At 39.7% G+C, this 12,906-nt stretch overlaps 1 protein-coding gene across 1 annotated transcript; it reads left to right on the top strand.

The window, feature by feature from the left end:
* Nucleotides 1-1,106: 1,106 nt before the first annotated feature.
* troap (trophinin associated protein) lies at nt 1,107-10,142 on the top strand. Its single transcript, XM_008296544.1, has 15 exons — nt 1,107-1,189; nt 1,735-1,842; nt 2,696-2,933; nt 3,030-3,510; nt 3,768-3,880; nt 4,024-4,075; nt 4,611-4,756; nt 4,984-5,172; nt 5,300-5,354; nt 5,455-5,540; nt 5,636-5,719; nt 6,838-6,948; nt 7,060-7,378; nt 7,471-7,673; nt 9,692-10,142. Exons 2-15 carry the CDS (start codon nt 1,781-1,783, stop codon nt 9,764-9,766), a joined length of 2,214 nt encoding a protein of 737 aa, XP_008294766.1. The 5' UTR covers nt 1,107-1,189; nt 1,735-1,780; the 3' UTR covers nt 9,767-10,142.
* Nucleotides 10,143-12,906: the final 2,764 nt, after the last annotated feature.

Genomic DNA, 12,906 nt, shown 5'->3' on the forward strand with positions numbered 1-12,906 from the left:
TAATTAGCAGTTAGCTTCAAGCTAGCTCCAGTTTGCTTGTATCCCAGAGTAACGTTATGTTATGTGTGCCGTCTTATATAGCCTACATGTTATTTAGCTAACATTAGGCAACAGTTATACGCCAACAATGCTGTTTAAGTCTTAGGTATTGTGTAAAGAAAAAAAAACATTTTGTTGCACTGTGTATAAACAACTGGGCACAGTACCTGTTAGCCTTGGTCCTGACTTCTGGATCAACAACCATATGTAATGTTGTGGAGCCATGTCATTCAGCATTCAAATACGGTAAGTAAAAAGTAAAATAAACTATTTTTAGCTACCAGCCTGAGTGAGATGGATATATTCTCTAGGCTGTTAATGCTTATTTTAATTTTAATTAATAGTAATTTGGGTGTCCAACCCTATAAATAGTCTAGGAAAAGAAATACAGATGCTGGTGAGAAGAAATGTTTACCCAGTTAAGACCCCTAACACATTACCAAAAATAAACAACAACAAAAAATAATAATAACAACTCAGATCAAATCAGCTGCCTGAAACTACTTGTTGCAATGAGCAGTGTTTTGGATCCACTTCATCTTAGTTGGAGCTATATGAGATTTAAATTGCTGTTATCATAGAGATTGTTTGTTTTCCCAACAGGTTCCCCCAATTATAGATCGAAGACTGTGAAAGACTGTACTCAAAGTTTCCCTTTATGGGAATGTGTTTTGTTTACACATTATCATTTCTTAGCATTATTATCAGTATTATTATCATTATTATCAGTATTATTATCATCATTATTCTTATTGTTATATCGCTGTTGTTATTCTGTTATTTCTGGTTCATGCCCCAGGTTAGTAATTATATTCACTGATTACTTATTTAAGATTATGTAAACGGTCAACTCTGATTTCTCACATTAGAAACAGAAAAGTTCCCCTGAACTCCTCAAGTCGCGGCAAAAAGCCGTCACGTGGTAAAACAACTTTCGCGTCGTTGCCATGGAGCTGTTTATTAAAACCCGTCGCTCATTGGTCGACAGCATTGTCGTAACCAAACTGCGCGCAGTGATTGGTTGATACGGCTTCGCATTGCGACCAATGGCGAAGCGCGCTTTTTACAAACTTGCGAGTCCAGGAAGTTGACAGCCGTCTGTGGTGTGAAAGGACCGAACAAGGGATCTTTAAATCGCCACAAAACGCCTGTAAGACCAAAACATTTCCGATTAATTGTATGGGAAATACTAAATTAGGTCGCCAGGAGGAAGTAACGCAGGCTTGTTGGCGTTTTTAAAGTTTGTGAAGTATGTTGAGCTGCTTTTTGTCCGTTTTGTCCGTGTGCTAACGGGGAAAGACTTTAAATGTAGCTGCTAGCCTTCTGCTTCGGTTTAAGCTAACTTGTGTTGCTAACGTTTGATAATCGTCACCTTGGTTGTGCTCTGCGAATATTTAACTACTGTCTCTACTTGTCAGCCAAAGTAATGTAGTTTTTTATCGCCTGATTTGTTTTGTCGTTCTCTGTGTATGAAGTGCAGGTATTTCACTGCATGAAGCTTTCTATGTCTTTAACTTTGCAGCAGTTGTTGAAGCCTTTCTGAGTTTGTTTATGTCGTTGCATGCTTTATGCATTTTCTCCATCTTCACATTCACTTTGCTTTAAGCCAGTATAGTGTTTCATGCTTGGTTGCTCAACTTTTCATTTGTTTTTTGTTGTTGTTGTTGTTGTTGTTTTCATTTCTTGCGTATCCAGTTGTTATTCACACCTTCACCTCTGGCTTCACCCTCCTGTCATCAATATGGACTCCTCTTCAGTCCTTCGTCAGCAAAGTCAGAACAAAATCCACAGTGACTTTCAGAGGTAAGCCATTTTATAAAGTTTCAACCACATTTGTAGACTGCAGTTTATTAACAAGTTTTCTGACAGCTGCCTTTGTTTGGACAGCATCTAAAGCTCCAAAACCTTTGTTTAAAGAGAAACGTTAAGAGAAACATTGACGGTGGAGAAGTAGAACTTCCTGGAGAACCAGGTTCAGGGAGAGCATCCATCCTGTAAAGAAAAGAGAGAAAAGGGTAGCAAAGATAAACAGACAACATAAACGCTGGACTAACTGGCGACACAAGTACACTGCAGATCAGACCTGTACAGCTCCAGAGCCAGAAATACATGCAGCTAAGGTACAGTAAAGGAGACAACAAAGCACAAACTGGAGAAAAAGGAGGAGACACAGAGTTAATAACAGGCAGTATATGTATGTGTGGGTTTATATATATATGTTTATATATATATATATATAAATATATATATATATATACACACACACACACACACACACAACGTTTATGACAAGAAACGGGTAGCTGAGGTAAAGCTATGGCTAGATTTGAAAGAGGTAGAATTATAATAGGAAGACAGTAAAAGTAGCCTGGCAGCTGCATTTGAACGAACTGTGGTTACGTATCATTTAAATATGTCAACCCCATATACAGGGCGTTAAAATAGTTCAGCTGCGAGCTGTAAAATGCATGAATAACACCAGTTCCTTGTGAGATAAAATCAATTAGGTGGTGGTTCTGATCGGTCAGAATCTACCCCTCACGCAGTTGCTGACTTTAAAAAAAAAAAAAAAATCAATTGACCAGTAGGAATCAACATTGAATATCTAATTCTTATTTGAATGTATTATCTTTAAACTGATTGTTTTTCTCTACAGAATGAAGAATGAACACAACAAAAGGCAAGCAGACCCAAAGTCTTCCAAACCCATGTCTGTATCTCACCTCTCAAACAAAGACAGTGAGAACAAACCTCCTGGAAACTCAGAAATCAGTAAGAAGGCACCTGTGCGACCAGGTGTGAGCAGACTTCCAGTGCTTGCAAAGTCCCTTCCTCTTCAGACTCCCAACGACTTCAGCCAGTCCCACAGCAGATGGGAGGAGAAACCTCTGGCTGTAAGTGCCTTCCTCCCATCCTGTAGACTGTTTTTTAACAGTTTTTATATTATTGCATTTTTCTTGCGTTCTTAATTCTTTATCATTTTCCTGCAGGGGAAAACTAAGAAGAAAAAGCCATGCACCCGGCCGGTACCATTCAACCTGTCCCAGCCTAAAAACACTAGAATAGCAACCGAAAATCAACAAACTGTTTCAAAATCAAAGACTGTTGCTCGCCCTGTCCCACCTAAAAACAACGTATGCAATGCAAAACCTACTAAACATCAATCTTCATTAAATCGCAATGGGGACTTCATCAAAGGTGGGGAAGGGAACCCTCATGAAAAGACTACAGAAGGTTCAGCCCACCTGTTAGGACAGACTGATCCTTTCAAAACTTTTAAGACTTCAGCCACTTTATCCAAACCTGACAACACGATGCATCAAAATATGGCTGCTTCTTCTGTGCAGCCTGCTCTAAGTGCAGAAGTCTGTTTGAATAACATGAACCTGCTCAGTCTCAAAGATTCATCCAAGACAGTCAGCCAGACCACGAAACTGACCGCACAGGACGATCTTTCAGAGGGTTTCAGTGGTAAGTGTGTTGTCGCTACATTACTTTTGAGCTTCCCCTTTGCACGTGATCATCTTCACTTTGTCAGATACATGCAGGTTCTGTTCAGTTTTTTTTTTAACCTGCAGTAACTTGTCTGCATCTGATCTTGATGCTATCATAATTATCAATGCTGATGGACGAGTCTTACCACAGTTGTAGCTTATCATTGATTATACACACACTTATTTTGTCTTCTGTTTCTCGACTTGATTGTTTTTTACCTATTTCAAACAAAGGGGAGAAATTTCAGCCCGACCATGCAGCTTTACTCAGTGTCCTCCGGAATGAGGGAGTCAGTGTCGCATCACTGGCATCTGCAACACCACACTCTAAACCATATAACTATCTGGTGAGCAGGATTTACGATACTCATCTCATAGTGCCGCCTTCAAAGTATCTTTTAATTCCTCTACTTGATAGGTTGCAATTGGTTTAGAGTGTTTTAAAAGTTATATATTTTGTGAATTTGTGCCACAATCGTCTCGTTCACAGCCTCAGCGGGTGTCCGTCATGAAGACTCAACAAAAAACTGGACCCTTGACAGGTCAGCATAAGAAAACGCAATGTGTGCTTTTATACAACATGTGATCACAGTAGAAGTAGTTCATTTTTTTGTGGGGGTCAAATTAGCCACAAATTTGGGAAATGGTGTTTTGTTACATTTTAACTAGTCCAGCAAACTTCCTGGCTGTTCAACCAGTGACCCCCGTACAACCGTGTTTGTTTTTACTCTTTGGCTTTTGATGAAACGACGTATCAATGAATGGACTTTGGATTCCATCAGGCTGATGTTGCCGCCTTTGAACAGAGCTTGCTTCCCCACTTCATGATTTCTCAACCTCGTCTTGAGGCTGGAAAAGCAATACCTTACTTAGTCTTTTGGAGTCAAAAAAACCCCCAAATATTAGTTTTATAATTATATGTATTTGGGGGTAAACAAACAACTTAATTTTAGTAAAACACAACAGCAGTCAGTGTTACGTTGTTATGAATAAAGGTGGACAACAAAAAATGCAATGTAAATTAATTTGGCCCTTTTCATGTCAACTTAATGTGGGCTCTCTGTTCTCTTCTCACAGCGTCAGTGAAGTCGGTGCAGTTCGCCCCGGACCTCGCTGCACTGCAAAGCATCCTCCAGAACGAAGGAGTGAAAGCTGCAGGGCCTGTAGGCGCCACCCCTCGAGGTTCAGTCTGTCCACCAGGCAGAGGCACCTCAATCTACACCGTATGAGCACATTCACTTTGTTTTCCCTTCTGCACCTATAACCTTCTTCCTTTTTTGTTTCTTATTTTTTACTTACTACAATGCTCTTAAACCATTTCCATTTGCTGTTTTGTGCCTTTTTTGGGTTCAGAGGGCACCAGTTAGCGTTCAACTGGTTATTTTTGTGTTAGTGTTAAATTAATGTTATGCACTTTGCGATTGTGTCTAATAGTCGTTTTGATCCGCAGCCTCAGCGAGTGTCCGTCATGAAAAGTCGACAAAAAGCTGGACCCGCTACAGTTAACCCCTTGTTCTCCCCGGACGCCGCTGCACTGCAAAGTATCCTCCAGAACGAAGGGGTGAAAGCTGGAGGGCTTGTCGGTGCCACACCCCGAAACTCAGAATGTCCACCAGGCAGAGGCACTTCAATCTACACGGTATGAGCACGTTAAATGTATTTTCACTTCTACGCCACCTCCTACTTCTTGTATTTTTGGTGCAATTTGCAAAGCAATGGAGCAAGCCTGCAAACAGTTTGTTTTAATGTGCTGCTTCCTTCCCCAGGCTCAGAGAGTGCCGGTTAGAAAAGCTCGTGCAGAGGCGACTGGCGGACCAGTAGGTAAGATTCAGCATCGTTGTTCTTGTTATCTTCTAAAACCTAATGCATCCTTATCTCTCCGTCCTTTTACCCTGACGTGACATGACTGTTTCCTCCTCAGCGGTACCACTCAAAGAGACTCCGCTGAAGAAATGGACTCCACAGAGGGTCCGCGACACCAAACACCAGCCCGTCATGTCTGCCACGGTCGGTATACACGTGTTGTATGTTCACACTCTGTCCGTTTGGCACACTGTATGTCGTCCAGTCGCTGCCTTATCTCACGATGCTGCTGCTTTCAGAAATGGCATCTGTCGACTCAACAGTCACCGTACGGCACTCCCGGACTCAGGAGCTGCAAAAACAACCTTCAGCCGCACCACGAGGTGAGAGGAGAAAATCATGTCAAATTTATAGTGTGTCCAATGTGCTTTACAGAAATGTATTATATTCTTTATTGTATTACATTATATTTATTAGGAAAACAAAAAAGGGAAACGAAAGAGATGTATGTATAAAATTCAAGCACAGTTTAAAGCTAAAACTGTTGACTCTTTCAGGTAAACTAAATGTTAAAGGGAGCTTTATAAGCAAACAGCAACATTTGAAGCCTGTAAAACCACAGGCTGTTTCTGGACATTTTTTGCTGCTGTCACATTTTTACTCACTGTGGCCTCATTTCCACCCCAGTGGGAAGTCATGCACTTCTATGGAAACAGCACAACCATGAGTAGAAGTAGAGAGAATTCAAAAATGTATTCTCTGCAGTATGACACAGTTATAATGCCATAAATCATTACAAAAGAAAAAGGTGGATTTCTTTAAATTCTAAAATCAACTTCTACAGCATTTTTCCAAGTGCCTACCGGTGTTCCCACTACTGGGTAAAATGAAATGGTGACTCTACATACCCCAGATATTTTACCTCATGCGTTTTTTTAAATTGTTTCTGTTGGGTATATGAAAACACAGCCTGCAGTTCAGCCGAAAAGTCCCTGAATTTTTGTTGCATAAGCATTAGTTGCAGCCAAGTCAGTCATAGCTTAACAGTTGTGCTTAGAAGTGCAACTTTTTTTTTTCTTTTTTTTTGACAGAATCCGGTGACTGCTGATGGTTAATTGTTGGCATTTTTTATTTCAAATTTTTGAATAAGATGTGTAAAACAAAGTAACGTAATGTTGAACTGTTTGTAAGGTTGTACCAACTCTGGGTGGGAAAAGGTAAATGTTCAGATATTCTTGATGATCTGAAAATGCAAAAAGGGTACTGTCTTTTTTAGTAGGCACACCTTGGATTTCCAAACTCAGATAATCGCCCTTGAAATTTAATGCCTTTGTTGAAATTCTAAAATATTTTAAAAGTGGGATTTGACATTCTAGAGATTTTGGGTAATGGATTTATAATGACGACAAAATGTACTCCCGAACAAAAGGCGCATATATATATATATTACCAGAAATAAACATACTTAATAAACATACATGTACTATTTTTTGTTTCTTAGCAGGAGGTTGTCCAGAGATTATTTGATGACCAAGAAGATGAGCAAAGCGCGAATGTGACAGACAAAGATTCTGACACACAAGCAGAGCAGCTCCCAGTTCAAGCCTCACCTGTAAGAACTGAAACCCGAAACAGCCAAACAGAGATCCATACTGAGTTAAGTTTAGATTTATTTATTTTTAAATCACTGGGTTTCATTTTGTTTCTTCTTCCACTTCTCTAGACTAAATCCTACTATGAAGAAAAGCCAGAGACAAGCAGGACCAACAGTCATGAAGAGGAGGAGGAGGAGGAGGAGCAGAAGTCTGAGGGAGGACAGATGTTCCTACAAGCACCACACAGGGAATCTGTCATTTTTTTCTCAACGGGCAAAAAGCTAATCAGAGCCCCACATTTCAAGAAGCAGGAGATCTCAGCTCAGCAGGATCACCAAGGTTTACTTTCATCTGAGCAGAGAAAGCTGCAGCCAGTGCATAATGACACGTCAACTGAGTCAGAACCAACCAGTCAGACCAACCCTTGTGTTCAGCGTCTGCACAGAGGTGCCACTCACATCTCACACTCCCTTTAATAATTAATCTTGTAGTGATTATGATATTTTTTTTTTTTAAATTGTAACTTTTTCCTGCTACAGACCTCGGTGTTCAGAAGACCTGTTCTCTGAGTCCTATAGCGGCGATGCTGCGTAAACGTCTTCCTCCGCTGGAGGAGCTACGTATGGACGAGGAGGTGGCCACCTACACCTCAGTGTCTGTCCCAGCTCATCCCGGGTGTCTGTCTCCTCGGCCTCGCTGTGGAAACCCGCTGGCCTCCATCTTGCACTTTGAAGAGTCGACTGTGAGTATTAACAGTGATATATGTAGCACTTTTTTCCTGAAATCCCTGCTGTTGGTTTTAGGGTTTAAGATCCCACACTGTGCCCCTTTTCAGCAAATTATTTAAAATCCCATGTCCCCAAAGTACGTCTTTCAGTTTAAAGATGGTTCATTTTACCTTGACTGTGTATCCCCTGGTTTTAAATTGGCCACACAGCAACCAATACAGTGTATGGGAGATCAGTCACTTCTAACTTTCTCTCTGATTAATCATTTTACGTGGAAATATCACCACATTCACCGCAAAATCATTGTTTTAAACTCATATGTTTGGTAAGCTTGTCAGACAATGTCATAGTAATGAAATCAGTGATGCAACGCAGCAGCTTGGAAGTGACTCTGACGTGACTGCTGGTTAACATGTAGTCTTAATGAGCTGCATTCTGTCACTTTTCATACTCGTTCCATTGTCTGACAACAGAAACAGAAAAATATAAATGAGAACAGATTTTTTGGGAATCAAACTGTAATAAAATGACAGGATTAGTGAGAATAGATGTAAACACTGGCTGAGTTTAGGTTGCACCAAAGCACAACATGAAAACACAGAAAACCACCCCATCCTTCTTTGTTTATTTCAAATCAGTGTTAAGTTTCCAGCATCTCAGAATGTTCCTCAGCTGTACAGTTTTCACAGAGCTCTGACGTATGGTCATACAATCAAAGCTAATCGTAATGTTAGCCAAAAATAAAAGTAGTCCACTGAGTCTTCAGTTCCCCAGGTGCTGAGAGTGCATGAAGACTCTTGTGTTCACTCTTGCAGCCAATAACAGAACAGTTGATGGGCTTTGTTATAGCTGAGACATTTTAGAGTTTGCAAAAGCAGCTCTAGAAAGTAGATATACCTTCCAAGTGACTCCCTAGAAGCAGAAGGCAATAAGGAGGCAAGATTGTACAAAAATGGTTGGTTCCTCAGCTGGTACACAGCAGCTCAGTACTACTGACTTGTAAAGCTTGGACATTCTCAAGCTGCAAGGCTTGCTGGATGACTGGTAGAAGTAAACACTTTCATATCTTTAGAGCCTTTACTTGACAAGTTAACAAACTACCACAAAACATAAGATGGATGTTCACCATGTCAGACCTTGTTAGAATTAGGTCAGCATAAGGTTTGCTTTGTGAAATCTGTCTCGATAACTTCCCCTGCCGTGTCCGTCGACACAGCAGTTTGGGATGGGAAGTTAAAGGAAATACACTGACCATCGCACGTTGTCAATTCTGTCTGGTTCCTTCTTGTCATGGTTAGTGTCATTTGGGTTAGTCCACTGCAACACTGGTGATGCTCAAGGAAGCATCGTGTGATCTGTTTGTTCAGTACAAAGATAATGCAGGTCCCAACCGATCCTACATGACATACCAACTCCAAACAGGTGTTGAGCGAGAAGCGTCTTCACAAGTACCACCGAACACTATTCATTATTCTTTAATATTGCTGAACATCACTGAATCAAAGTAGATGGAATGTGGCTATTTTCTGATTAAAAAAGACAGTCTTAATGCCAGAGTCAACTAAAGGGTTGTTAGAATACTTTCTATAAGCGACGTATACTCTGAGAAAATCAGCACAGAAACTTTTGAGTGTGTTGTTTTTCCTCCCACAATGCAAAGGAGGAAGATTTGAACTATTTGCACCAAAATATCTCCAAAATGACGTCCATTATTGATGTACACAGGACACTTTAAAACATCACAACACTGGGGCGCTGCTATAGCTCACCTGGTAGAGCTGGTGTCCCATGTGCAGGGCTACAGTCCTAATGTGGAGGTCATGAGTTCGAATCCCACTCATGACCCTTTCCCACATGTCCTCCCCCCATTCTTCTCCCCTACTTTCCTGTCTCTCTCTGACTACACTATCCAATAAAGGCAGAAAGGCCAAAAAAAAAACTTTAAAAAAACCCATCTCAACATGAACTTCCAGATTCTCTGAACATATGCTCAGATAAATAAGTTAAAATAAATCTTCCTTTTGTTTTCCAGAGATTCGTTCCAATTGACTTTGACTTCTCGTCCGGTCCTCCGTCTCCACACAGCTCTCCGCTGCAGGAGAGGTGATTTGCACTACAAGTATTTGTTTCACTGTGAAAAGTGACCTCAGTGTACTGATGAGACTTTTTCAATACAACTGTTTGTCCAACACTGTCGCTGCCAGATCAATATATGCTTTCTAGAATTAACAAAAAAGAAGTTTTTCTTACACTGCAGAAGCTCTTGTTTGTCAATAAAATAGATTAGAAACAATGTTTAGTCCAAAGATGTATGTTGAAAAATCTGTTTTTTTAAGCTCAGTGAAGACCTGATCAGTGTTTATAGGGATAGTGAAGATTTGAATTAGAAAGCCTCAAAGCATTGTTGTTTCTAACAAACCTTATTGGGTGGATGGAAAGTGATTGCAATGTACAGTGTTTATAATAAATTGATGTTACTGCTGGACAGTGTTTTTCTTTCAGTTGTTTAAAGGTCCGTGTGTCAGATTTAGCGGCACCTAGTGGTGAGTTTACAGATTGCAACCAACTCAATGTCACCACTTCTCTTCCAAACATGGAGAACCTACAGTGACCGTCATCGTAAAACTGCGACTGCCTCCCTCTGGAGCCAGTGTTTGATTTGTCCATTCTGAGCTGCTTTACAAACATGACGGTGAAAAATAAAGCTAATGTGAAAGTGACAAAAACTAAACGACCACTTGTGGTGGCTTCTAAAGCAAGGCAAGGCTCATCCAGACTGTGCAGCTCTCTGCTTTAGTTTTTTTTTTCACTGTAAAGAATTATTATTACAGCAAGTTGGGGCTCTACAGTCTCCATTTTGTTTACAGCGGCTTCCCAGTGAGGTGACTTCCTCAGGCACAAAAATCTCAATAATGTCCTGTAGTGTGTAAAACACCAATGTTATTTGCGAACAGGACTGTCTTGAGAATGAAACCCAGTGTCCAATGAGATTACCTGTATAAATAAAGAAACAATAATAATTTTATCAGTTATCATAATCTGTGTGCGTGTCTCAGATTGGAAAGAATATCTGTGAAGTTCTTATGTACATGATGCAACTTGGTTTTAAAATATCTTAGGATTGTATAGATCTGCAGTGAGTCCAATCTTAGACCTCCATGTTAAAATGCAAAGCTTGACTTTGATCTTTTCACATTTTACTTTAAGTCTGTCTTTAGTGAGTCCCCTATTGCATACTGTATATAAAAAATCAAGTACAAATACCCCTAATATGTTATAATAATACAGTATTTTTGCTTTAAAATTTATTTCTGGCCTTAATTTTATATATAACACATGTAGATAGAGACAATACATGAAGTCATATCAAAGCATATAGATATATAAATTATTTTAAGTTTCCCAAAGCCTATAGATGTTATACACTGATGATAAAAACACATTCATTAACATTGTTCTGTAATGATGTAAGCCAGGGGTCTCAAACTCAACTTACCTGGGGGCTGCTCGAGATGGAGTGAGGCTGGGCTGCATCAAGTATTCAAAAAAAGAAAGGGTTTCAAGTATTTTTGTTTTTAAAAAAGAAGGTTTTCAAGCATTCCAGAAAAAGTACAACTGATCCAATCTTTATTAATAACAATTCAGAACACGAACATTCTTCAGAACATGGGCTTCTCTGACCCACTCCTTACTGCCAGAGACCTGGCAGTGCTTCCTCTTACACAGCTGAGCCACATTTGGCTTGAGAGAGAAAGCAATTGAGACCCTCAGTATGGCTTGAAAGTGCTCATCAGTAAGTTTGGACCTGTACTTTGACTTAATAAAGTTCATGGAGGAGAAGAGCTTTTCACACAGATATAAAAAAAAAAGAAAGCATTTGTACTGGGTGACGGGATATATTTTCCTTCCACTCAGTGACGCTCCCAAGTCACGTTTCAAGTGACTATCGTTGCTAATTCACGTTGCTGTCACGAGCCTGAGCTATGGTAGCCCACAAGTGATAAAAATATAAAATGCCCAGGGCAACGGCTCACGCAGGTGCGTTTGAGAAAAATACACGGGCCGCACTAACACTAAACTTTGATGTCAAGTAGGGGGCTGCAATTGACCCCCAGGCTACGAGTTTGAGAGCCCTGATGTAAGCTTTCTCTCAGTTAAACAAATCTATGTAAAATTACTGAACCAGTTCTTCGTTATCTTTTAATTGTGAGCAGTTGGGTCTAATTCTAGAAATATATTAGCAGTAATAAAGCGCTATATAAGTGCAGACCATTTACCATTAATAAGCTTGAATTTTACAATTTCATATATTAAATAAAAAGGAAATATATTTAAAATTACAATAAATTAAAAATAGTTGACAGTTCCTTTTAAAAAATGAATTTTTATGGGTTATTTTTTATGGTTACAGGTTTTTAATGCTATTTTACATTTGACATGTAAATTCACAAGAATGAAAACATTTGTAAAATACAAGAAAAAATTTTTCGTGTCTCATTGCGTGTTTAATGGCAGACATTTTGACTTGTCACAGTAAACACAGGTTTAAGTAATGATGGCTGTTATGGAATAGTTAAATCACTGCTGTGTTCTGTGCTGTGGAGGTAAAACCCTGAGGTACCCCTTTAACTGTCGTCACTGTTCATCACTTGCAGCACTAATCAGAGATTCTTGCCATATTATCGTGCATTTCCTAAATTTCATTTGGGCCAAATGTAGAGTTCAAGCCTTTTTCTGGAAACACCTAACAGCGTGCGCATGTCAGCGTCATGTTCAGTCATGTGATGCGGTCTCCTGTTCAGACAGTCCTGTAGCGACACACAGTTTAGGACATGTGAAACGCACTCTGCTACTGAATCAGCTCCTCTCTGACGGACAGTTTTCATTTGGACTCGTAGATGTCAAACAAAAGCAAAGAGTCGATGCTGTGCTTGTGCAACTACAATGTGCAACTGTTCAGGAAAACAAAAGGGGTTGAATTTCTGCTTAAATGAAGGCAAGAAAGGCATTCAAGCTTCGATGTATGATTAAGAGATGGTGAAGTCAGATTTTGTTGTCAAACTCATCTTTGAAATGTGACAATTCCCAAAGTAGTAACATATTTACTTCAAAATCTTCGCAATTATTTGATTGCTTTTTATATACCATGCCATGAAAATAAACTACTGTTTTCCATACATAACTGTGTTGGATCATAAACATGAAACAAAGGACACCTGAGGAAACGTCAATGATTTGTCTGTCAAA

The sequence above is a fragment of the Stegastes partitus genome, unplaced genomic scaffold (genome assembly GCF_000690725.1).
Source record: "Stegastes partitus isolate 25-593 unplaced genomic scaffold, Stegastes_partitus-1.0.2 Scaffold24, whole genome shotgun sequence".
NCBI classification, from domain to species: domain Eukaryota; kingdom Metazoa; phylum Chordata; class Actinopteri; family Pomacentridae; genus Stegastes; species Stegastes partitus.